Source organism: Accipiter gentilis, chromosome 18, assembly GCF_929443795.1.
Source record: "Accipiter gentilis chromosome 18, bAccGen1.1, whole genome shotgun sequence".
Taxonomy (NCBI): Eukaryota; Metazoa; Chordata; class Aves; order Accipitriformes; family Accipitridae; genus Astur; species Astur gentilis.
In genome coordinates, this window is record NC_064897.1 from 11311242 (window position 1) to 11338306 (window position 27065).

Genomic DNA, 27065 nt, shown 5'->3' on the forward strand with positions numbered 1-27065 from the left:
CTGTAAGCTGTACATAAATTATCAAATGCATTGATTTCTAAAAATAATAAATCAGGAAGTCAGTCCTTTTCGTATCTCTAGTGTAAGTCCTTAGCTCAATGGCCTTCAAAATTCATCCACAGAAAACAATAACAACATCGGTGTTCACAGATACATTGCATCTCAGATGGTAAATACTCTACTGCAAAAATAAGCTTTGCTGGCATCTCAGAGAAGTGAATAAAAGCTTGCCACTGAAAATGTTACATACAAAATGTACAATACAAAATGCACAGAATTTTGCATGAATCTGTGTAGGTGGCAGCTCAAGAAATTCACAGTAAGGAACAATTGTCTACAGCTATGAAAAATCCAAGCTAGTTGATCTTAAAGTCCTTTTCCATCTCAGATCATTAAACTTCCATAACCTTCTTCATATGACTGAAGTAGTCAAAGTCCTATAGCACCCCAGATTAAGTGCTGAGGTTTTAGCATAAAAGCGTTTTCTCTTGTCTGCTGATAACCTCAACAACATAGCACCAGGACCTGCTAAAGACTAAAAGATTCAGCAAAGGAAGAGGTAGGGAAGGAGTCCTTCACCCAAACATATGGCCATAATGTTACCATTTTCAGTACATGGCTATCCCCAATGCTAGGCTGGCCAACGTGACTTCACCTGGCCTCCCAACTGCTTATAAAAAATTATAGCAAAGATTAGTCCTTTGGACATGTATGCTTGCAAATTTCAAAGCACTTCATAACACTGATTTGCAATAATTTGCCTAAGGTCATGTGGGCCTTGATCCAAAGCCTATTAAAGACAAAGCAGTCTTTATACTGACTTCAAAGAGTTTTGCGTTGGACCCACAATGAATCACTGCATAGTAAACAGAAAAATCAGGAACAGAAAACCTGGTCTAAGGAAGAGATGTCATTCTCGCCTTCATCGCCTCAGTTTACTGAAAAAGATGGGAACGCAAGACTGATTTTTCCCATTCTTCTGTATCGCACTGCCAGCCGATGGGTGCAAGGGCTATGGCCCTTTTCCCACTTAACTGTATTTCTAGGATGATTATTTAATTCTAAAAATCCTCTGTCACAGTCTAACACAAGAGCCCCACTATGTTTCAGTGGTATCTTCATCACCTTGACCCTCAGTAATACCAGCATGAGGGCCGCTCACTGGAGTGCCACTGGAGAGAGCTATGTCAACGTATGCCAGCTGAGGATGGTGCCAGAAGAGGCGGATGGCATGCTCGCTCCTAAATAACAGTAAGTTTAGGACTAAAGGCAATAACAATAAGGAGTTAAAATGTGCAGACCAGAGAACATTGCTTAATCCCAGTTTACTGAAAGGACATGTCATTTTTAGAAAGTTGTCCAAACAACTGTCTTAATATTCTACACCAAAGTGGCTATTAATCAAACAACAAAGGCCCAATTAACACATAGCTGTTGTCACCTTGATGTTAAAAGCCTCTCCCTTCCCCCCTTCTTTCTTTCTTTTTGTCTTTAATGTTACAACCTAACCCAAAAATGCCTCAGGGCCCTACAGGGAAAAAAAGACAAGATATAGAGAGGGAGGGAGGGAGGGAGGAGGAGAGGGAGAGAAAGTGGGGAGGGGGGAAAGAGAGAGAGAAACAGAGTCTTAAATACCATCTCTCCTCTAGGCAGCAATTTCCACAGATGAAGAGGTCACCACTGTTTAACAGTGTGCTGCCACGTTAATTTAGTATGACAAGATAAAGCAGTAATCTCTGCTCGAAGAGGCTGTAAACCGACTGCTATCCAGGGACATGCTCGAGTCGATTTGCACTGTATATCACTTTATACAATTGCCGTGACAAAGCCCCCTGAGTTCCCTCATGTAAATCTCTCTCTCTCCCTCTCAACTTCCCTGCCAGTCAGACAGCATCGGATCTGCGGTAAGCTATGCAAACTTCATGTCTTATGCATGCCAATGGACCCCAAAGCTCGCCCCCGCCCCCCCCCCCCCCCCAAGAGAAGATGTTTAGGACTTTGATAATCCATTGATCCCACTTCCATATCGGCTTGTATTTTTCAATCTGTCGTGTTAAGTTGTCAGAGAGGGCGATTAAACCGATGTTTCATGTTCCGAGATTTGCGTTCCTGGGAATGATAGTTTTCAAAGCCTTTCTTGCTAGGTTCTGCTTAAAGATTATCCCTAAGAAAGCTGATGTGAATATTATTACTGGCATAAACCTGGTAATAAAACCATAAAGTGTTTTAGGTAAAGACGTTTTAGAGATATTCAGGGTTATAAACATAAGAGTTTAAAGCTGGATAGAATTTGGAGTGCTTAAAAAAAAAAAAAAAAAAAAAAAAAAGAAAAAGAAAAAAAAGCGCCCTGTCAGGCTGTGGAGTTTTCCCAGCATGAAGCAAAACAACATATGTAAAAGGGAAAAGGGAACTCACATGTCTATGTAAAATAAATATAATTACAGAATCACAGAAAAGGGCAGAGGAGAACACTGACCTGTGTAGTTAGACAGGAACGAAAAGAAGACAGAGCATGTGTAGCAGTGGTCATGATACTGCCTCAAATAAAATGCAATCACAGCTATTTCAAGCAAACAGCTAAGCAAGCTGCCTATGTCTCCAGCAGCCTGCACAGCTGAAAACATGGTCTTGTTGTTGGGGAAATAGGGTGAATTTTTTGCAATATGTTGCAACTCTCATATGCCATACTGCATCTCTAGATCATGCAAGTTTTAAATTATGTCTCCTCTCTACTTCACATTTAATTTGTGTCGTTTTCCTATGGCCTGCAGGCATGATACAAGTCACAGCACACAATATACCAAATACGGTGCCAAAATGTGAAACTGCGCACATGTATATATACCCACTTTCTGGATTAAACATAGATGAGGACATAAATAGAATTAAAACAAGCACAGCAGACAGGTTTCTACAGACTAAGACTGGAACTTAACTACAGTTTCTTAACTAATATATTGCTAAGTCTATCTGCTAAGCCTCTGCATGCCATTTGGACTTGTCAATACTGCTATAAAAATGACCAAGCAAGGCTAAATCAAATCTTTCAGACACAACAGGTTACATACTCTATGTTCTCTTAATGAATTGAATTTAATAATAAAATTAGACATTTGTTGAAGCTGATAGTAAGAATGATGAATGCTTTATTAAGCACGTACATTTCTAATATAATTGAGACGTAATTCCCTAAATTTAAAATGGGGAAAACCACTGGAGTCAATACCATTTTTCAATACTGAGAGAATCTTCTCAAAATAGCCTTTTAAAGGCATGTTGGATTGCTTCTGTTCTCTGATTCATGTTGCTAACCAACACGTTTCAAACTGTACATGTAAGTGTAAAATGTATTATTTGCACTTAACATTGCTGCCTGGATAAACAACAAAAGGTTTGCTTTTAGGGAATATGCAATTCTTAAAACCCCACTAAATACCATCAGTGCTGGTTAAAAAAGAAGTCTGCGAGGATTTTCACACAAACACCTCCCAAAAAAATGATGAGCTTGAACATGGTTACTTCTACAAAAATACGAGAGGATATTTATACAAGAATGCGTGTTATTTCTTTAACTCCACTGTGTACTGTAAATGGAATTACTCTCACCTAACTTTAGCCCCAAATTAGACACTAGTCTAAACTAGTCATTAAAGCTCCCTCTATAGTCAATAGACAAGCACTTTCAGAAGGTAATTCATCTTTCTTATCTTAAATGCTTATTTTAAGATTGGAAAGGTTGTTCTAGAAGGGTGGTTATCTTTTTCCGTAAACTGTGAAGAGAGCCCAGACACCTAACTTTTATGTGCCTAAACTTTGGTCAACTGAACCCCAATCTCACTGTATGGCATTCAAGAATTTCCATGAGTTTGGAAACACTAACAGACCACAGACAGACCACCATGGATGAAGGACAAGTATCATTTCCATTGTATTAGCACATAAATTAAGGCACAGACAAGAGAAAGGATTTACCAATGATAAATCAACAACTGAGAATCTGGGAATACAGTCTAATTTCATCCAGTAAACTGAAAACTTGCCATTTTTTTAATATTTACGAAATTACAAGTATGGAGTCCAACAACTGTGGTATTTTACAGAGCAAAATAAAGATACAGGCCCTAAATATAAAAGTAAGATTTCAGTCAAATTAGTTTATCCACATGGAAAACGAGGGAATTCACTGTGGCCCTGTGTCAATGTATTACCCAATACTCATGTTGACAGCTTCAAAACTGAAGCGATGGTCTCTGCCCGAAAGCTAAGTTTACACTGGCCACAAGCAAACAGGAAAAGTACATCATCTACCAGAGATGTATTCTTTGCAGAACTGAATCACATTATTTTCAATTCTGCTTGTAGGTATATAAAATTCTAAAACCTGTTTTCCAATAGAATTTATCAAATTGGTTTAAAAAGAACTTAAACAAGTCTTACACGTGTAACTATCATGAATGATCAATCTGTTCTCCCTCACACTCTACGTGCATTACTGTGTCAAGACTGTAAATTTAAGAATTAAAAAAAGGGGGTATTTGCAGACTTTGTATTTATAAAAGTAAAGGTTGTACCATGGGCTCACACTTTAACATCAGCCAGACACAGGACACAAACTCAAATGAGTTTTGAACTCTGAGGTACAGAATGCTTTATATTCCTAACAGAGCTAAGCACTACGTAGCAAATACTTACTTACAAAAAAGCAAACCGTCTGGCCAGGCAATTACCTCTCACTCAAGGCTTTTTTGGTTGAAGTTATCTAACTACAGATTTCTAAACTATAGGGATCAACAGCTGAGCTTATAACCCTAAGCCCCAACCTATGAAGAAAAATAGGCACTTCTAGGGTGTGATTTCTCTGACCTACTTAGAAGCTATGTTAGGACGAAATGAATCACACTCTGCTATTCCCTATTTACTTCCATTAACCATAAAGTTAAACCTGAAGTTACTAGCCTACCTCTGAACATACACTTTGTAAACATGTAGTCTGACCAGTCCTCACCCTTGAATTCTCACCCCAAAAGTGACACTGTGATTGACATGACATTATGTGTTAGTGACCACACTTATGCTAACTTCCTTCCTGTATGAAAGCCAAAATGTTCTCTTACTGCGCCAAGAGACCTATAATCAACAGAAATTTACTATTGAGCCTGCTGTCATATACCATAAAAAAGCCCATAGATTTAACTGAAAATTATGCAAGAAACTAACTTTTTCCTACACAGTCCTAAATCCACTAAGCTCGGCGTTTGTATGGCTGTTTTCTGGGGACCCACAGATCCTAGGCAGCTAGATGCTAACCTCAGTGAATGCTACTGCCTTTGAACACAGATGGATCCAAACCTGAGCAAGTCTCCTGATTACAACTGCAGCAGTTTAAAATGAAAAGAACGAGAAAGACAGGAGTTTCACTTACAGTTTCAGAAATGAAACACACACTTTAAATTCAATCTGAGTAACAACAGAGAGGAGTGTCTGAAGCACAGATATTTTGTATTATTTCTGGCCAGCAATATTAATAAAGCAGTGCAAGCTTCTACTTCTGACACAACTTGGCGTATAGATACACATACAATCTACTGCAGCAATTCAGACTTGAGACGTTGGAAGGATTTTACCTTTTGCTATAATATTTCTTATTTTGTGCCATCAAACTTCAATCCTACAAAAAGCTATGTGCAGAAGGAGTTATAGTCAGTGACCTCTCCTTCCCTCCCTCTTGCTACCATCAGCATTAGGTTCCAATCAACCAGATTATTTTGCAGGAACAGGGTCATAAGCTAAGCATTCTGGGGCAGGAATGTTTCTTTTTTCTGTCTCTATAAAAATAAATCACGCTCTGGGTACAATATAAATAAAGATAATAACAGTCTGATGTTAGATTTTATTGTTCTGTTTCAGACAATCTATATAATTTGCCTGTTGCCTGTACAAACTACAAAAAGTTAATCTTTATAGCAGTTTTTTTCCTTGGGGTGGATTCAGTTTTAAAAGCATAAAAAAAAGGATGCTGAAGCAGACTATTTCCACACATAATGACAGTCTTGTTTACACTGCTCTGGCAAAAATTATCCTTAGTTAAACTGGGCACAAACTCTACTCAGTTACACCCCTTGGTTTATCTAGTGATGCTAAATTCACAGGATTCATCAAGTCTACTTCTCCTTTACGAAGACCAAAAAATACCTTATCTGGTCACACAACTGCACCTAAACCAGAAAAAGAAACAAAGAGCAGTGTTAAAGAAAATTTGGAAATGAGGCTGGCCAAGCTATTTAGGCAAGCCTGCTACCCCAGACATAAAGGACTCTTTTTACTTAAGAAATTTTGTGTCCTCCGATTAATTGTCTTGAAACTCTTTGGAGCATTGGTTGGTTCAGAAACATTGCACCATGTCAATCTTCTCCTGTAGGGAGGTTTCTGCACATGCCTTAGGAGTTAACCCACCTATGTTAGATGCCCATACTTGAGCGAACACATACTGAAATCTGTAGTCTGTTTTACCACAGGTCCTTCTCCAGCCATGAATCTCTAGAGAAAATTAATAAACCCCTTTATTACAGTGGAGAAGGTGGTGATATTTCACTGATATACTCAAGAAAAGAGGAAGTCATTAGCTCCATGAAAGAAAAAAAACATGACTGGATGACATGACACTTTAAATGCTAGCAACTGCCTGAAGCCACAGTTTGATTACCACTCCAACCATCATTACTTTTGGTGAATCTGCAAAAGCATTAGCAGTGGCAAGAAAAATTAGAGAAAGCAAGCTGGCCTTGGCACAGCCTAATCCAACTTAAATTTGTATAACCTGAGAAAACATACTTAAAGAGAGAAGGCAAAAAACATGATAAAGCATTTCACTCAGCCATTAAAAGAACAGAGAAGAAAGAAACGCTTCAAACTGTCGCTGCAATGGGTAACATCCTGCTACAGACACAAACATTTGATAGCGAGAGAAGAGACCGTAAAACAAGACTGTGAGTATTGAGAGTAGCAGAAGGTTCTGGCACTTCTAGGAGCCAGAGCTGATAATCACAGAGATTCCTTGCAACTCTGAAACTCAAGAAACCATCACCAATACTTCACAATGCATTTCAGTCTTGGTATACCTCTACTGAAAGCAGAACTGCATATCAAAAAACAACCATCCTCTAGTTTATCGACATTCTGTCCAAGCAAATAGCGCAATACTTTCTTTTACTGTGCAATGTCTTCATATGAGCTATTTACTAAAAGGCTTTAGAATGGATTTAATAATAAAAATGACTAAGTTAAATATGACTACAAGCAGAGGAAGAAAATGGGCAAGGCAGAAAAAGGTTTTCAGAGGACAACTGCAAGCAGACAGAAAGTGATAGAGTAATGCTATTCTTATAAAGACAGAAACAGAGAAAAAGGCTTTCTCACCTGCAGTGAAAAGAAAGGGAGAAAGCCACACCAGCCACTTGGAGAAAGTAAGGTGGATATGAAAAGCATATGCTGCAGAGAGAAAGCACACGGGGAAAACGTTCTGGAAATTCTAAAATGAATAGGCAACTACTGAAGCAAAAATGACTCAAGGTGGTGTGCAAAAAGTAGAAGTTTGCACTATGTAGGGGGCAAAATACAATCAACTTGAGGCATGCGTAAGATGAGAGTACGAAAGTCTGGTATGCTGCTCTGTATTCTGATAGAAGATACGCTGCCAGCCCAAGGCCACAAATTTCTTAACAGTGCAGAAGCTTGGCCAAAGGAGATAACCCCATTGGCTGAAAGTGAAAGCATGAAAATTTAACTAAATTTCTGTTGCCTTCTCTTTCCAGAACCATGGAGAACTGGGTGTTTAATTGGCAGCAGGGTTTCTGCCGTACTACAACACTGTAAAGATTCACTATCAACAAAGAAAAGGCAGTGTTTCAGAGTAAATTTGGGCTGAGTGCCACAGGTGATGGACCTGGACTGGAAAATCCATATGAAGTCCACAGCTATTGTTTCGAGTTCTGGTAGAATGGACATACCATAGATCCTACCTAGGTTACGTCACAGCTAGGAACTGACTGCTGAAAGCAAAAGCTGTGTCAAGAAGCAGGAACACTTAAATGCAGTCTCTTTACGTTGTTGCTATAAACTAATCTTGCAGTTGTGCTGGGGCTTTCTCCATACCCCAGTCTTCCTCTTCATCAGCGCTCCTCAAATTGGTAGCTTCAAAATTTTGTTCCAAATCTGTGGTATCTCCTACCTCCCTCTGGAAGATATCATTGTCCCAGTCTTCTGGGTACTGGCTGCAATGTATTGCTGCGGACACGCTGCTGCACTTCCAAGCCATGAAAGCTGCACATACTACTAGGATGACCTGGTAGAGGTGATGCCAATGCACTATTTCCAGTAAAAACATACAATCCTCAGTGAAATTACCTAGCAGATCTCAGTAAATGTGTGTAATCCCAAACTGAGCTACTTACTGAAGGCAGTCTGGATTGAGATATTAATTTGGAAGGAAACAACTGCGTCCACTGTGGATGTCCTAGGGCAGATTACTTTGCTTAGAAAGATGACCGTTTTTTTCTCTTAAGGCTTATGTATTTTTTTCATAGTACACTTAATAGTTCTTTTCTCTTCACTGTAAGAGAGACCATCTGGTTCAAATATTTCTACCGACTGTGGGTTTTATGGTTTTACCTATCTTTTCTCCTGTGGAATTTTTCAGCTATTCACTTGAATTAGATTTTACTAGTATTTATGCAAGAAGCTTAAATGAACATATTTTCCAGTATGAAGTCAATGAATTGATTCCTAGGCATATAATCACTTGCAAACAATGGATACATACAGTTCCCAGCACTTCCATAAAACAAAGGTGTTTACTTTTCTGTTGATTATTTTCTGCTTAACTGCATTCAAATGAATCCATTAAAAACGTGACTGCTTCACAGTAAGATGATCTTCAGCAAAAACAAACAACTGCTGTTTCCACTTCTCTTCGTGGCCTTTAAAAACTAGTCATCTGCACCCTGTATTTCAGGCAATTTATAGATGATGAGTCTGGTCTTGATTTGTTAATTTATTGTTTTAAATGTAGTTCTAACCCTCCTGCTTGGGAAAAAAAAAAATGTTTTCCTACTTCATTACTTATTTATTGTCCCCTAACCAACCTTTGGACCTTTCAGAGTCTGATCAAAACACCAATGTGTCATTTCAAGCTTCACCCAGTCTTTCTGCCCACTGACTGCTGGAATGATATAGCCACTCTATTTCTCCATGGCCACAAGTAAGCAAAACTCACTGTATTAAGAGTGGTAGAAAAAAACAAGGGAACTTCCATAAACTAGCCTGCTGTTTCCGAATTGCACTATGGCTTTGATCCCTGCCTCACCTGAAGAATGAAACTTTTTTTTGTTTTACCTGCCCTATACAGGACCTGCACAACAAGTAGTTTGCAAGCAATTGCTAAAAACTGTCAGCATTACTTACATACATAGATGGGATAGGATTGGAGAGCCAGGAGAATACAGATCATGACAAGGAGGATAAGCACGTTATAATAACTTAAATGGAAGATACTTTGTCAGGCAGATATGAGAGGCATCAAAGCTTTTTCTGGCTCCATCATGACTGGTTCTCAAGGGCTGCAGAGTTTTCTAGGGTCTGGACTAAATGATGCAGTAGGCAACTTCTACAGCTGTTTGATGGGTCCTGGCTGATTCTTCTTTATTTGTTCCCTTTCCTAATAGCCCGCAGAGTCATTCTCTGAAACAGTGCAAGTGTAAAGATTGAAAAGATCAAATTCTTGATACAAGCCTGAAATTGTATCTGTGGAAACTGCTTTCATGTGCTACTTTTGTGATGGCATTTATAATGCAATGTTTTTAACAATGCAATTTCATCATCTTATAAATATCAATTTACCATTAAGAGAGGAAGGAAATAACATCAAAAGATGACAAATGCAAACTTACCACCGTTTCTGCTTTGTTTTAATTGAACTAGTCTTGTTCAGATAAGCCTCTCTATTTCTTACAAAAACAACAGTTTATAGTTTAAACTGTGAAATTGTGTGTGCGTGTGTTGTAATTATGGTGCCTGCTAACAATTTCATACTGCCACATTGCACATATGGCTTCCAAGCTAGCTTTATCTGAATCTTTGTGAATCTATTCTCCGTGCTATTAAACTGAGCACATTCCACATCGTTCAAAAGTAATTACACTTTTGTCTAGAGTGTAGGAGACTGCTCTCCCCAAACAATGAAATTCTCATTATTAGAGCTGGCACAATAACGGCACTGGTGTTCACAACACTGTGCATTGTACCATCACAATAACTTATCCTAAGCTTGATGCACAAAGGTACACTGGAAATTAAAATTTCTCTAAAACCACTGTGGTTTTTTTTAATAGGCATTCTTTAGCTCAGTATAATTAGAGTCCTATTTGACTTTTTAAAAAGCTATATGCATTCATATTTCCATTCTCTTCACAACTTCTGAATAGTAGCTAAATGCTCTAGCCGCATGTTGTTCTGATCCAGTACTATTCACATGCTGATGACCCCAGACCAACAGGTGAAGTGCAGGCCAGCATGTATGTGATAAGAGAATTCAAATGCAGCATTAAACAACCTTTTATTTTGGTCAAGTGGAGGAAAAACATGAAGTAACGTGTCAGTAAGCTCTTTGACCAGTAGTACTGTTGTTCTTAATATGACCAAAATTTCTTAATATTATTCCCAAGTTACAGAGGAATAACTTTATCCACCACAGAAATGCAACATTTTTTCGTGTGAAGCAATAAAGCTACTTAACAGTGCACTGAAATATTTCCTATCAATTAACAGCACTGCTGAAAATTAACTCTAAATCCCACTGAAAGTGGAGGACAAATGTGGGCTAGCAGTGCAGTCACACAGTTTGGAACAACTGGACAGTGGCAAAATTATACTTTACCAGTTTGATCTTTTGGTCAGAACTTCCTTTTTTTTTTTTTTTTGAATCTCATCCAGCATTTGACTGATATTCTACAGTTAACAAGAACAGTCGAATTTGACCACAGTACACCATGCCTATGGTATATTTCAATTAGCGCTTTTAGCTTTGACATCTCTTATTTTCAGAAATTAGCACACAGACACCGCTGGCGAGATCAGTAGTCTTGAGAGTGGCAAAAGCAACATGGTAAGGCAGACAAATAGAAATAAAGAAAATAAATCCTTCCAACTTAGATGAGCTAACAACTACCTGTGCTATCCAAATACTGTAGCCTTAATAGGTTTCTTCAGAAGAGATATTGACTGATACTGTAATCCTCAAGTGTTTCCCCACTAAGCTCATTGCCTGCTACAAACATCCTAAAGGGACTCTCGGATATATTCTAGGTCAAATTATTTGTCTTTTATTTTCTGCTAAGCCTTTGGTTCAAGTCTTGTAAATTATTGTTTTGTTTGTCCAAAATACTGTTTCTTACTTATAATAAGTATCTAGTTTCTTCTATCAAGAGGAAGAGAGTTTGGGATAGAGTTGCCCCTGCCTTTCACAAAACCACAGAACAGTTGGAAGGGACCTCCAGAGGTCATCTGGTCCAACCCCCTCCTCAAGCAGGGCCACCTAGAGTCGGCTGCCCAGGACCGTGTCCAGACAGCTTTTGAATACCTCCAAAGATGGAAACTCCACAACCTTCCTGGGCAACCTGTTCCTATGCTCAGTCACGCTCACAGGAAAAGGCGTTTCCTGATGTTCAGATGGAGCCTTCTGCATCTCAGTTTGCACCCACAGCACTAACCCTTCTCTGGCTGCAGTTCCAGCATCCTCAGAAATAACCTGTTCATTTTGATGGGAAGATGGGGTTTGCAGCTTTTTGTCAATTCTGGTTGGGTCTGAAGGTTTCTTTCTAGGGATTTTGCCCTCCTTTTATAAGAATTTACCCAGCATCCTGAGCTGTGTCTCTAAGTTGGCAGTTGTTACAACTTGGTGAAGTGCAACAGGGTGAATTTTCAAAAGTCTAAGGGGGTAAACTGTCGAGTTATCATCACTCTGGTACAATCAGCCCTTTACCTTAAGGATCCTAGGATGTTCCAGCTGGCAGGACTTGTAAAAGGAAGCACAGCTAGAAGTAACCTAAGAAAGAGAGGGCCAATTAGCAGCTAGAAAAGTGAGGCCAAGAAATTGATTCTCGAGGTTGAAATTGTTTTCCTAACTGCCCCTTCACGACCCAGTGGTGAGAGGCAAAATACGAGGAGGCAGGGATGGCTGTGGTGACAAGAGGAATTCAGCTATGCAGCTACTGATGAGACAAAGCTGTGTAAGTCCATACCCTTTCCAGATCCCTTGGCTGTGGCTTGCTTCTGCTGAGATTGTTCCCCAAGACAAATGGATGTTGCACATGTAGCTAGCACAGAAAGATCTCTCTGGATCTATACCATGTCTATCTAAGAATCCCTTTAGAGAACTGTCTTAGTCAACAATCACACACAAAGTAGTATAGTTGAGGAGGGTGCAGCAGAGTGATGCACTAAATGATTCAGACTGGCTGTATGTCTGATCCCATCTTATTGGAGATTGGAGAGAGACCTGTAAAGGTGTACCCTGCTAAGGACAGCATGCAGCTGCAAAACGAGAACTCCATAGTCACTTGCAGACTCGGTCAGTAGGTGTAGTAGTACAGCTGACAAGCTATTAAGTAGCGTGAAGCACACTGCTGGAGCTTTATCAGTAAAACTGTATTGGACCGCACTTTGTGGTGGTGTGTGCATATGTGCATATGCCTGGATTTGCTTCCCAGAGACTAGAAAATAGCACAGAATGTCAACTCAAACAGTATAAAAATTACCTCTATAATGCTACCAAAGTGAATAACCTTTGGGAATGACTTTCGTAACTGCTAATCACCCAAACTGAAGTCATCTAAAAGTTATGCAAGCACCAGGTTCAGTTACTTCCTTCTTGTAACTACATACCACAACAGCAGGAGTGATTATGTATATTTTACTCATTTATACTGATCACTTCCTTCTTTCTGGAGACACACAGGCTACATCCTTTCTGACCTACCTGATAATGATTTTTACAAGACACTCCTCACTAAGAGAGAGGTATTACCAAAATGTCACATTCATACAAACTGGAGAGTTTCTTAAATATATATGAAGACAAAACTAGTCTGTACAATGCTCCAAACATGCTTCAGATAAGCCTACATCATCTCACTACTACAGCAAAACTGTATAAAACATGCAACAATTCAGTATCTTGTATTATAAAGACACAGAACACGCTGTTTTGGCATCACATTAAATATAGCCTTCCTAGCAGGAAGTAACACTAGATGATCAGCTAAACTTTTTGGTCTTAAAAAATATAAAAGAATAAAGAAGTTAGTCAAAATCCGTTAAAGAGCAGTTAAGTGTTCCAGTGAGGCATAGTTAAAATACTCCTGCTGAGTTCCTTAGAAGACAATGAGTTTTTATTTCATTAGGCTCTGATTCTACAGTACTGGTGTCATCAGAAGTTTATCTGTTGACTTAAATGTTTTCAGGAACAACGCCTTACCTTCAATACACTCTCTTAAAATAGGCCAAAATACAGCAAAGCTCATACACTGGTTACATATCCTAACATCCCATTGGCTGGAACTGTATATGAACGAATTACATCTCCATAAAATATATGATAAAGGATGAGAGGTAAACAAGCTAGAAAAAGATAATGACATGTCTGCCCATGAGTAATTTTTCCAATTGCCTTCCTTCTTCATTTAGAGTTCCAATAACACAAAATAAAATTAAATATTCCAAACCACTGCTTGAACTTAAGCATTTGTCCAAAAAGGAACAAAAATGGATCAGGATCGTGAGATATTTTGTCTCGAAGAGCAGCTTCAGTGAACATCCAGTGACTTGGTCCTATGAGAAATAATAATCCCCAAGGGCTTTTATGCGTAATGAGCTGTAAGGGCTTAAATACCACTATGGAGCTGTTGCAGGCTTTTATGAGAATACACTATCACCTATTTTGCAATGCCTCTTTAAAAGCCTTCAAATATGCAGGTCCATTCATTATCTTCACTTAAAGTGAAATTGTCAGTGCCCTTGTCAAAGTGGGGGACTAAGAGAAAAGTTACAGTCAATTTGTAAACAGGCAAGAACTGCGTAAGTGTGCTCACAATAGACGGCTTTGTCGAGGTGCCTAAGTCCTCCTGGGGTTTCAATGCCTTTCCCTGCACCTTTCAACCTTTATAAAAATGAATCACAGTACTCTGCATGAAGGGCCCAAACACGTCACATTACAATAGTGACACTACGACACTAGTGGGGAACATGGCATTGCTTTTTGTTCTTTTGTTTGTCTGCTTTTCGATAAAGCCAGTTCTGGACTTCCAGTGGGCTGTTAAACGTAATGAATTAAGTGCACAGTGTCACTTGTAAAGTGCACAAAAAGGTGGGAATTCACAAGTGAAAAAGTGGAAGGCTGATTTAATTCCATAAGCACAGCAAATTTTCTTATAGGTGTCTGTGGTATGTAAAATACACATCAGACGTGAATTTTTAAAACTGGCAGAATCCAAAGTTGCTTTTATTTTTTTACCCTTTACACAGACTTCCGCGCCTTACTACTGCATAAACTTGGCATTGGGGTGATATTTCAGACCCCACTCCAAACATGACTCTCACTTACAGTGTTCCAAAACCATTTACTGTTTGGTGAACATGTACACTTCAAATTCGCATCACTATAGCTAAAAAAATTTATCACCCTAAATGCCAGCAGGCAAAGGTGAGGAAAAGTGGAGTTTGCACTGCAAGTGATTTAGCGTTTGTAGCAGAAGGTAAAGGCAGTCCAGCTAGGTCAAAGCTTTCACATTATTGTAGCATGTTCTGTACGTGTAACTGTGCATTGTATACTCCATAAAGTACAGATCTGGATGCCAAACTACTGTAGAGGCAGAATTCAAAGAATGGATGTAAGCACAATAGACCATTAGCAAACCTACCATTGTGTTGTGCTGAGAAGTGGGAGTCCTATGGCCACAGTTCTCTTGCGTCAGCAGAGAAACTGGCTGAAATTCCTCAGAGTGAGGCTTGTTGGGAAAACTCACATGCAAGGGAAGGTGAAAGGCTGGGAGCCCGTCACTCTCCTCTTCTCCCACTTTCTGTCTGCTTGTCACCATGGCTACCTCTCCATCTGCTTCCCCATACGGAGAGGCTGGTCGCTTGGAAGACATCCTGGAAGGAACAAAAGAGGAGAAAATAATGAAACCTCCAAATAAATCCTTAATGCCGTCATTGTGTGGTTAGGGGCCATTGTAACAGAAATGCCTTTTTTGTGCTGGCAGAGAGCAGGAAACCATCCAAATACCACTGCAAAGCATACACAATTGGGAACAATGGCCAAGCAGGTAGCAACAGAACAGTGGCTTGTTTGTTGTGAGAATAATACACTAATATAGCACTCTCTTGTATTCTGGCTTCTTAAACATGAAAATTCACCTAAGACGACTGTATAATGAAATGCAATTCCTTTAAAAAAAAATACCCATCTGGTTTTGTGTTTGCAAGAGACTGTAAGAAGATAGAATGTCTCCCGATACAAGCTATTGTCCACTTAGCTTTTAAGGAATAATCAGCCGCATGTATTTAACCATAACTGATTAAAAAAAATAAACAAAGTAAAATAAAATAAAATAACTTGCTAGCAAGCCAAAACGTCTGTGTTTATAAAACTTCACCCATGTGAACAACACAGTGTTACAGTCATGTTGCAAGAATCTTTTCAGGTTCACCAATCTGGAATAGTTAAGCAATTAAACATTTGGACATTAATAATCTAAGCTTCTTGACAAGACAAATTCAGGGTTGCACTTAAGTAGATGAAGATTTGCTGTCAAGATACCCCGTACTTCCTACCTATAGCCAGATCAGGAAAGCTCACGTGTAATTTATATCTGTATCTATATAAAAAAGGATACACAAGGAAGATACCTACAGCACACACTGTAAAAACCACACACAAATCTTGACTTAAAATTCAGGCCCACATTCCAAATTTTTTGACACCGCTTGATAACACTGTTCTAATAGCATGTGTGTATCTTCAACTTTTAGAAAGACTAAAAGAATCCTTATGTCATCGGAAAATCCAGCTTTCATCCAAACCAGGCACTACTGAAAATCTTACAGGACAATCTGAACCCCGAACACTTCCAGCCTGGTCTTCAAAATAGAGGGGGTCCAGTGAAGTATTAAAATGCAGTTGACTTCAGGGATTAATTACAGCAACATTGTTCATGAAAATCAGGGTATGTGCATGGATGGTATAACGGGCCACTGTGCTAAGCAGGGGCATCTGTAATAAGGAGTGGAACGAGAAATAAGAAATCCTGCAGGCATAGTCAAAAGAAGAAAAGAAAGAAAAAACCAGAAACATTTCATAGAAAATAGGAAGTTAGGAACAAGAAAACTGAAGACTACTATATGTAAAAGTTGAAAAGACAGTCTGAAGTAATAACTGCTCCTCCTCAAAAATCTAGTATTTATGATTCTAATTACCCCATTTTGATTTTCCACTTCACAGTTAAAGGACTGCATTTCAAAAGCCCAGCAGCCTCTTGAACCATGTGTGGGGCTGCTGTGAGGTAGAGCATGTCCATAGGATTTGGCATATTGAGCACGAAATGGTTCTTAGCAGCAGTCAACTGGGTCTGAAAACAAACAGTGACTTTAAACAGCCCTTTGTTAGGACTTATTTTGTTTCTAATGATCTCATTTTGAGCTTTGCCTCCTAAGCCAAGTTAGATATTTAAAAAAAAAAAACCAAAAACACAACCCAATAAAACGAAACCAAAACTCAAACAAAAAAATCCCTACCAGAACCTATACTAAGCTGCACATCGCCTGTTCTGAACACCACCTATTGCCTGTACATAGAGAAGCAATCTGTATTTTCTATTAATGTTTGACTTAGTCCAACAGACTAACACTTCATACATCCTACCTGAATTCTGTCTTCTAGGCTTTCCCACCTACGTGTCTGTAGCAAAGCATATGTATAAAGACAGAGATCAACAGATAGACTCTCACTGGCAGTTTTCTACTAGCCCACTGAATTCAGCATTTTACAGCTATGTTTGACGTGACAGATCCCAAGCTTTTCTTCTGCAGAAACCATGCAACTCCCTTCTGAAGTTAATGTGAATTATTCATATTCTGCATTGCACTGCACCAAGATACACATTTGCTATTGATTCTCAGTGTAACATTTTGGTTACTCATTTCAACACTGCCTTAATAGAAGCTTGGGTTTTTACACAATCTCTCTTTCTGAACATCAGCACTAAGTGGTTGTCTCAATTTTGGCAAACAAAAAGAGAGGAACTCAAAATCATTTGTCAATCATGCCGCAATAATGTTCTACACTTTAGGACATTTATATTCGATAAGATGACTGAAAATATTGTAAACCATCTACAGAAGTCTCCACTACAATTCCCTTCAACAATCAAATAGAGAGAGGATGCCTTCCTTTGTATTGATGATTTGTATTATATACGATATACCAAAATTGTGTTAAAACCTCCTACTGCTGTTAACTCAGAATAATCCAGATTCTGTCACATTGCTTCACAAGGAAAGTTTGACTATCATGTTGAAATAATGCTCTTCTGCTAACTTTGTAAGTGAATACATGGTTTCCTCTACCGTGTTCAGTTAGCATGCTGCAGATCATCTCCTTCTGCTTGTCACTGTTCCCAACAGGGATGATATCATTTTCTGCAGGGAATTTATAAAAACAGGCAAGGAAGGTGTTGCGGTTTAATAGAGGTGACCACCTCCATACACTAGCAATAACAGAGATTATTATTTTTTTAATCTAAAATGAAAACCTATGGGTTGGACTGTAGGCCAATCTACAGCCATACTAGAGAGGGAAGAAGAAACTTCTTCCTTCCTCATGCAGCTCTTAAAAGATCCAGTTTAAATTACAAGCCACATGCCCATCACAGTCCTAGAAGGCTAACAAATAGCTAAAATGGCTAAGGCACAGAAGTTAAGGATTTAATCTGCATTAATCTTCCAAGTGACTAGGACACTCAAAGAAATGAATGCACAACCCTAGATAAGGGTCACACAGCTCAGATGACCGCGAATTGTTTTCAGGTAGCTCTGTCCATAGCAACATGAGTTAGGCATAATCTGGCCTTGTCAGAAATCTCATCGTCCCCTTTAACATCAAACACAAACATCAGAGTTTCGCAGAAATTACTTACTCCTTATAAATATCTGGGAAATTTCCACAAGAAAATGGAAGGTTTACATAAATAACTAAATCTGTATCTACTTTTGGAAATGTCTTCCAAAAGGACAGTAACTATCAAAGCCTGTAGCAGTAAAGGATCAAATCTCCCATAGGTTCACAAGCAGAAAACAACACAATACAAGGTAAATACATTCACAGATGGTCTTTCATTATTTCTACAGCTTTATGGGTCCCTTTTCTGAATTTGAAATGCTCCCACACTGTGTATCCTTAAATTCTCTTCTTTTCATGTATCTTCATTCTCCTACTGAGCTAATACTAGGTCTTAACAGATTCTGTATCTGAGATGCAAGTAGAGTTGCCATTATAAACAATAAAGAAAGGGAAACTGCTAAATTCTGAGTAACAACGTTATCTGAAACTGAGCTCTTTTAAACAGATCTAAGTCTAATGAAGGACTGGAGTTATCCCATCTCACAAAGGACTGCAAACATCCTGGATCTACCCTCAACGATAACACGACAGTTTACAACTTACATGACTTCAAGATCTTTTCCTCAAACTAGTTTAAACTCAGAAGGGTTTTCAATTACGCCCCTCTGAAAGAAGGTTTACAATGAGAGAGGAAACATCAGTTTCCCTGAACAACTTATGGATAGGATTAAAAAACCCCAAGATATAACTCTCAGAAAAGCAGCAATACGGTGGACCAGATTCTGAATGTAAAAGGGTGTCTCTGCAGATGAAATCTGTTGCAACTTAAGACTTGCAAGAGGAGCTGCATTTTGAACTGTCATTAATCATTCCTACTGAATATGGATAGTTAAATAGTAATTTTTTAGACAACCTAAATCTGCAAAGTTCAGACACAGTGGGACACAGGCAGTACTCAGACCACTGTAGAGACACATTGGAGTTATGAAACATGTCCCGATACTTGATTTTTATCAGTGGTTAGGATGGAACTGAAGATTTAGTTCTGGTGATGAATTCAAATACGACCCTGTTTCTCATAAAAAGAGTCTTCTGTTTTTGGAAAGGCTTTTTAATATGCAGAAATCGCAGTAAAAAACATACCTTTTTTAAAATTTTCATTAAATAAATGCTTTTCCTGGTAGCAGGAACGTTTGTTTCAGGAAAGTAAAATCTCAGTCCTCTAACTCACTCTTATGCCACAAATATTTGATGCGATTCATCTTACAATAGCTTCTCCACGTATTTCTTTACTCCCCTTCAATTTACAACAGACTCTTTGTAGGCTTAAACTGATACCCTGTGTCTATTGATCTCAGTTGTTTTGGACTGACTTCAGCAAGGCTGGATTTTCCCACTGGAGAGAGTAAGAGCTACACTGCATCCACATGAATTGTTTCCTCGTGCCATCTACAACTATTGGTTCCATCCAAATAACAGGCTACCAAATAACATTATTTTGTTTGGTTTTGTTTTGGGTTTTTTTTTCTCCCAGAGTTCAATACCTCACAAAAGTGATCTTTCTACAGCTCTATTATTTTTATTATTATTATTTTTAACAGAACCTCATTTAAGTGTCCCTACTACATTTCCATGTGTTCATTGGTTTTGGTTCATTTCATACATGATTGTATACCCAAAATAAATCTAAAATGGTATCCAGTATTCAAGGAGATAGTGCCCTCTAGCACACAACCAGCATCCATCCCAATTTGATTGCTCATGCCATAAAATTTCATAAATTTCATGTCATAAAACTCTAATCTTGTTACATTAAGCAAAATACCTCAGAAACATTTCTGATACCCACAAAAGCTTTTGGAGAAATGGCTTATCCATGTCTTCAGAAGTGACAAACACAGATGTGTCAGGAGAAAAAGATATGAGGCCATAAATCTTAACTTGTTGGGAGTTAATTAAGGGATTCATCAATCATTACACAGCTCACCCCATATGTATACAGGCAAAATCCCATCAGCTGCCACAACCCACAGCAATCTACAGGTTAAAAACTCCCAAAGTCCCTCTGTTCTGACTATTTATAAATGACTTTGTATAATCTAGCATTAAGACCTGTAATTATAAAACAGCATTAAAACAGGCCTGCATAGTTATGGATAATTATAGTTGGTACACTTTTTAAAGAAATAAAAAGCTTTTCCATTCAAACACAGGCTTTGCCTTTTTGACAGCTCCAAGTCCACAGGATGCAGAGAGATGATTTAAATTGTATGTCAAAATTTTGATTGTGCAAGACTTTCTTTTTTTCCTTTATCAAGAGAGGCATTGTTGTTTTCTCACCATAACTAGGCGTGACAGTGCCTGACTGGAGTCGCACAGCCAGTTTTTGAATCGGCATGAAAATGTTCACCCCTTGAGTTTCTCTGGCAGCTATAAACTAAGTCTTTCTCATGGGTAGAGTTTAAATCACTCGGCCCCGTACATGGGAGACAGGCACAGAGCTGCATTCTGAAGAGATGCACAAGGACAAGATGAGCAGATCTGATCCTCCAGCAGCAGCGCGGAGGGGTCATTCCAGCTACCAACAGCATCAAGAATTTACTCACTCACACAGCCTACGTCCAAACCAAATGTTACACGCTAAACTAGTCCCTGAACTTCAATGGGAGTCAATCCGACTCTCCTCCTGATCTGCAGGGGTATTTCCCTCTAATTAAAGTACATGTTGGAAATCTGCAGACTCTGCTTTTCCACAGGAAATACGATTACAGACAGCAGCAATATTACATATATCTAATGTGTAAGCATGTACACACACACACATATAGAAGCACAAACACAAGCTTATCCAAAATGTCAGCAATACATCTGCCTCATCTCTGACCATGTTTAGTACTAATAACTAATAATAAATAATGAGGTTCATATTCCCAGGTTTATTGAAGCTATGATCTCTCTACAGACAGTCCAAGCAAAAGGTGCTAGTTAAAACCAATGACTGTCTCCATTCCACTTTGGCCCCAAATTCATTCATTATTTATGTACACCGAATAACTAGTATCTTTAAAAAAAACTCAACTCTGTTCATTTTGACAGGATTACTTGTATAATAAGGTATTACTCAACATGAGTAAGGGTGGCAGACTCCCACACTCTGTCCCACTGGGAAATGCAAGCCCAACTTGTTTCTACACATACCACTAAAAACAGACTTCACTTGGCAATATCTTTGAGTCATTTACAGCCTGGTTTGGAATTCTTTACTGAAGTAATTTTACAGTAAAAAAAAAGGGGGGGGGGGGGGGAGAAGCAAACACCTCTAATCTGCTAATCAATACAAAATATGCACGGAACATACTCTCATCTGTCACACTGAGATGGAATAATCTCTTAATTATTACTTTCAAAGATTGTATCAATTGGCCATTTTTAAAAACATATATATGCTACAAATAAGTTGCATTATTTGAAAAAGGTTTTGGTGAACTTCTGTTCACTTTTGTTAATAGAAACCAAGATGGCTGTGGCATAACCTGTGCAATATTTCTGTGCCACTGTCTACTATTATAGCTGCCACAAGTAAACCTATGGTTAAGACCACCCAATAATTTCCATTTCACCCAACTCACTTTCTCCTTTCTGGATTTCATCCCTGTATGGGGTAATGTTAACAATTTTTTTTAGTCCACCAGTTTAGAAGATTCTGCATATAAAATAGGCAGGGAATATGCTATCCCCTATCTATTTTAAAGTTTGCATTTTAAAGTACAGTATAGTAAAGTATCAGCAGCTTGGCTGATCAACCTCATATTCCACATGCTATGGAAAATGTTTTTTGAGAAAAGGTATAGTTTAAAATTCGAGTGGCAAATGGTTTCATTCTGACAAGTTTTGAAACCCTCAAATAAGAAAGTTCCTAGAAGTGTTTTTCAATAAAATGTTAACAAAAACCTTGTGTATTTTTTTTATTAGAAAAATAAAAAAAAAAAACACAACCCCAACTTTCTATAAACTCTATGCTCTCAACTAAAAATTTATCAACTCCACTTTCTCACATTTGCAAGGAATTTATGCATGAAAAAACACTGTAAAATCAAGACTAGTAACAATACATTGTGGAAAAAAAATCATATATGGAATGTTCCCAACGTGCATTATGCAAAGATTTTCATTGACCTTTTGAAGCAGGTAAATGGGAAAGATTCTTTGTGCATGACTAAGTTGTTTAGTGAAATACTCTAGCCTGAAACAAACCAACCTCTAACCAAAACAGAATTTGTAAGGTGATGAAGGAACTCCTATCAAGATACTATATTCTATTACTGCAAAGAATATGACTTAATTCTTTTATAGATCTCATACAGGATTTTGCATTATTGTTGTTGTTTTGTACAGCAACTAGTAGGTAGGTGTTAAGCAGTGATTTACCCAGAGACACACATTCAAAATCAGCTTTAGCACGAGAACCTGTATCCTATTTTTGTTTGGTACCTGTCAACTTCATAAACCTTTTGTTTTTCACTAGTGTGTATGTCAACTAAAAGGGCCCAAAAAATCTAATAATATGTTTATAAACCAGAAACTACAGGATCAGATTTTACTTCTGCTGAAAAAGTATGTTTCTAAAAGATCAAGCTCCAAAACCTGGATTTTTTTGGAATTTCTCAGAACCTGAAGAGGCATGTAGAGACAATGTGGTTACAGCACAGGCAACATACAACCGTAATGGTGCAGTGTCAAAGACGATGAGCATCTATCAGCACAAACTCTGAAACAGCAGGATGCAGTCATTGTTGATGTTTCAAGTAAACTGAGCCTGATCACTGGCTTCTTTCATGCAAAAGACTCTGCTTGGATGATTTTGAATTAAATCCACAAGCTCATTTATTTTCCAGTGCATCCTCAAATTAACTCTGGCTTCCTCCCCCCCCCCCCCCCCCCCCCCCAATGTTTTAGAAACTTACCTCCCCCCACTCTTCAGCTTCTCATACATCTTGCTTTTTACTTTTTATTATTATTTTACATTTGTCCTCATGTCACAGCAGAAACAGCAGAGTTTTGGTTTTATTTTCATGTCAAGTTTTAGGAACTGCTCAATGCTGAAACTAGTATCGCAATCACTATGACATTAGGTAATCATCACTCTTCTGCCTGCTGAACTACAAAGAGGAATCTAGTCAAATAATTAGAGATTTCAGGCCTTGAAATTTCACTGTACAAACTAATACTTGAAAATGACAGAAAAGAAGTCAGTCAGTCTCCAGACGCTGAGTGGGAGAGCTGTGCTGCATGCTACAAGGAATCCATACATCACACACAGACGTGCATAACTAATTTCCATTGACATTGAGTGAAATGAAGGCAAGGAGTTGAAAAAGCTTTAAAATTATGACAATTATGAATGACTTACTTATTACAAAGAAATCTGAGGAAGCACGGGCTGATTCTGCAAAGTTAGCTAATAAAACTTTTGCAATTTAGGGAGCCTATTCTTGGTCATTTGTAGTCTTTGTCTAATAGAGCTGACATAAAATTTTCTTCAAGCATTATTAAATGATGAATTACTTTCAGTAGAATCAACATTAATAGTAAGAATTCTCTCCCAAAAGACACCCAGATTTCAGCACGAGAAGCCATTCTTTGGATTGAGATCTTGGTAAAGTATGACACAGCTTTTCCCACTCTTCCATCACACCATTGCTCAGTAATGGGAGTGCCAAAGAAACAGCTATCAAGCTTCAAGCCCCCTTCTCCTTTCCCCTCTCTTTCCTTACTTACATTTCAAACTCAACAAATGGATTATTTTTTTTTAAACAACATTTCCTCACCAGCATTTGTGTATAATCACAAACAAACCAGAAACAAGGAAATAAAAAAAACCCCAAACCCAAACCCAAATAAAGTTTCTTTTTTCCCCACTTCACTCTGAATTCCCCTACTGGTAAGTTCAGAATAATAAGTTTATATTGCATATACATTTGCTTCTAGTAAATGTATATATAATTGCACCTGTGAAATGATTTTCAATATACCCGCTGATGTTTCTGCATCTGAGCTTACAGTATAATTCTACCGTTATTATATAAACTCTTGCTCCAACCATCACTCACATACACATTTCCACCATGTCTATCACTTTATTGAAAAATGCAAATAAACACGGGAATACATAAACACGTACATCCATACATATACTGTATGTTTCCTGGTAAAACTGATCATGCTAGTAAAGTATGTATACATATCCATTTATACCTTGAACTTGCATCATTGAAATATTGGGCCTCAAAATAACTTTATTGGGAGCAGAACTGGGGCCTCAGAGAACCCATGTGTACCTTTAAGAATTACAGGCACGGTGAAACATTTTTGTGTCTGTGTGTGTGCACGTGTATGAAAATATATACTTAGGCAGAGCAAGGTCTCTAGTGGATGTAAACATTTTCTTTCCAACAGGTTAATTCCAGCTGCCTAGAATTTTTTGTTGTTGTTTTCTTCACATGCATGTGTGTGCTCCCCTCTTTTTGGAAGGTTTATACATGACAGGTGCATTCTTGGCCCAGGAACAAATAATCCTGGAGAGCCCAAGAAAGAAAAATCAAACTGAACTTCAAGATAAAATGACAGGGAAGAAATCATTATTGCCTCTCTATTGTGTTAAAAAAAAACAAAAACACAAAAAATTTTGAACATTTATAACGCCTAAGCAATTTGAGGTAGAATTTTCAAAGCTGAAAAGAGATTGTTCCAAAGCCCAGATGTTGCCTTTCAGAAACTAGTGAAAATTGCTGCCTCTGAAAATTACTCTGAAATACAAATCGAGTAAAACAAAAATTGTTTAAATAAAAATAATTTTACTCAGAGATTCTGATATTCCAAAAGAGAAGATTAATGTTTTTCAAGCGTTCAGGCAGTTTCGCACTCCTATCTCCTGCTTCCACAGAGTCATGCCACCTCTGTTCCAACAGATGACTGCATGAGGGATAAACCAGAAAAAGTTTATGGTATGATGTGAGGCCTCCTGTCTCACTCACTGTGCATATTTTACTGTGAAGTCGTCTTCACTAGTCTTGTGAAAGGTTCACAGTTGTTGTATTGTTTTCCCAGGTTCTGTTCATAAAACCGCGAGAATTAAAAATCCACATTAACAAACTCTCAGTAGTATTGTACAAGCTACTTTCATTTCTGTAATTTTCTGATTTCTGAACACGCATGTTCAGTTAAAACGCCACTGAACACTTCTCAAAACTGTTGCTTGCACATACTAACATGCTTCCTCACCACTGTAACAGCACAGGTAGGTAAGTGGATTGCCTTCAGCTCACCACTGTCTAAAAGCTGATTTTTTGCTTTACCTGATGCAAGAAATGCCTGTCAAATTGCAAGAGAAAGAACAACCATGAACAGCTGATAATTACCCAGCTTAACAAACATTAACCCTAGATACTGCTGGAGTTGTTAGCTAAGAAAAATATAGCTATTAGTCATATAAGACACATATACCCTTGCGCAAACAAATGCATATTGGTATGCGAAGTAAAAACAAATCCACAAATACAAAAATGAGAGACCGTTCTAAACAGACAACATACCTTTAGGACCATAAGGAGGCTCAATTTTACTTTAGAAACGCTGCAGTGGCAGGCACTGGCACACCGTCACAAAAAGATATCCACTTTAAAAATATTTGGCAATTGGAAGGTGGGGTGGAAAGGAGGAGAAAAACCCTGAAACCAGTATCTTTCCCTCCAGGGAAGCTCGGAGGATGTCTGCCATTCACCCTTCCATAGGTACTTTGTCTACCTTCGTGTCTGTTGTTCAACAGCGATTCCCATCCAGCCCCACAAAGACCAGCTGTATAAACCAATGCTGTCAAAGAACACAGTTAAGGGATGGATAAAACAGGGAGGGGTGTCTAACATGCTGACCACTGACTGAGCTTGCAAGGATAAAGAAGCCTTGATGGAGAGAAGTAATCATCCATTGCTGTTTGTTTATTTTACCTCCTCCACCACATACTGGAACCTTTTTTGTTTTTTCCATTACCAAAACCATCCCCCACTGAGAGGCCTTTGTGATCTAAAAGGGGCAGAGCCCCTCTTTCTTAACACTGGCAAGTTTATGTAGGCAGATTCATTCAGACACATCTTAAAATAAACATTTGGCTCTTCCCCTACATCACACTGTCCACACACTGCCTTCAAACACACTTAAAAAAAATCACCATTAAAATGTTCTTGCCTAGAACTGTTTTTACTGAGATGTATTAAAACAATTTAGCAGTCTAAGGCACATATTGCCATGGAGGTCCAACTTCAGATGAGAGCTATAGTCTTCTGAAAAAAATAAATACACATTACAGTAAAGTAAACCTGGCTGCTATTGCCATAACAAGTGGTATAATAGCTTTCTTGAAAAGACTTCTTCAATCAAAAACCTTCTCCCCGCTGGGGATACACCTAATTATATTATAAGTGAATCTGAATCCAGATGTTCAGATCTAAAACGTATGTCACGAGTATTATGAGGAAAATGACCACTGCATGGAGAACGAGGCATTCAAAGGACATGACTGGCCCTGAAAAGAGTGAGGACCTTCAGATTCCTTTCAGGTGCAAGAGGTAGAGGTGCTGAGCATCTTCAAAAATTAACTTCTCTGTTACACAAAAATGAACCACCAAACTTCCTTACTTCCCGTTTCTTTTTTCATTCTACACTCCCCGCACATACACCACTTTTTTGTTTTTCTAACTACATGGATTTGGCACTGAGAGCAACTCAAGCATGAATCCCTATAAAAAGATAGTGCACAGGCAACAGAAAGTAGATCTCCCAAGAAAGCCTTCTGATGTATCTGAAGATGACACCGGAAAGAACACTCTTCTATTGGAAGAGGATG

General features: G+C 38.4%; 1 protein-coding gene across 11 annotated transcripts in view; it reads right to left on the reverse strand.

Moving 5' to 3' along the window:
* SOX5 (SRY-box transcription factor 5) overlaps window positions 1–27065 on the reverse strand; it is a 648311-nt gene that overhangs the window by 241732 nt on the left and 379514 nt on the right. For 8 of the 11 annotated variants that reach the window (XM_049822486.1, XM_049822487.1, XM_049822489.1 and 5 more), the window contains one exon: window positions 14970–15201. In XM_049822486.1, the coding sequence (XP_049678443.1) occupies window positions 14970–15200 (231 nt within the window). In that variant the 5' untranslated portion in view covers window position 15201. The remainder of the gene's footprint in view (window positions 1–14969; window positions 15202–27065) is intronic. The other 3 variants (XM_049822492.1, XM_049822491.1, XM_049822490.1) reach the window with 1 other exon arrangement.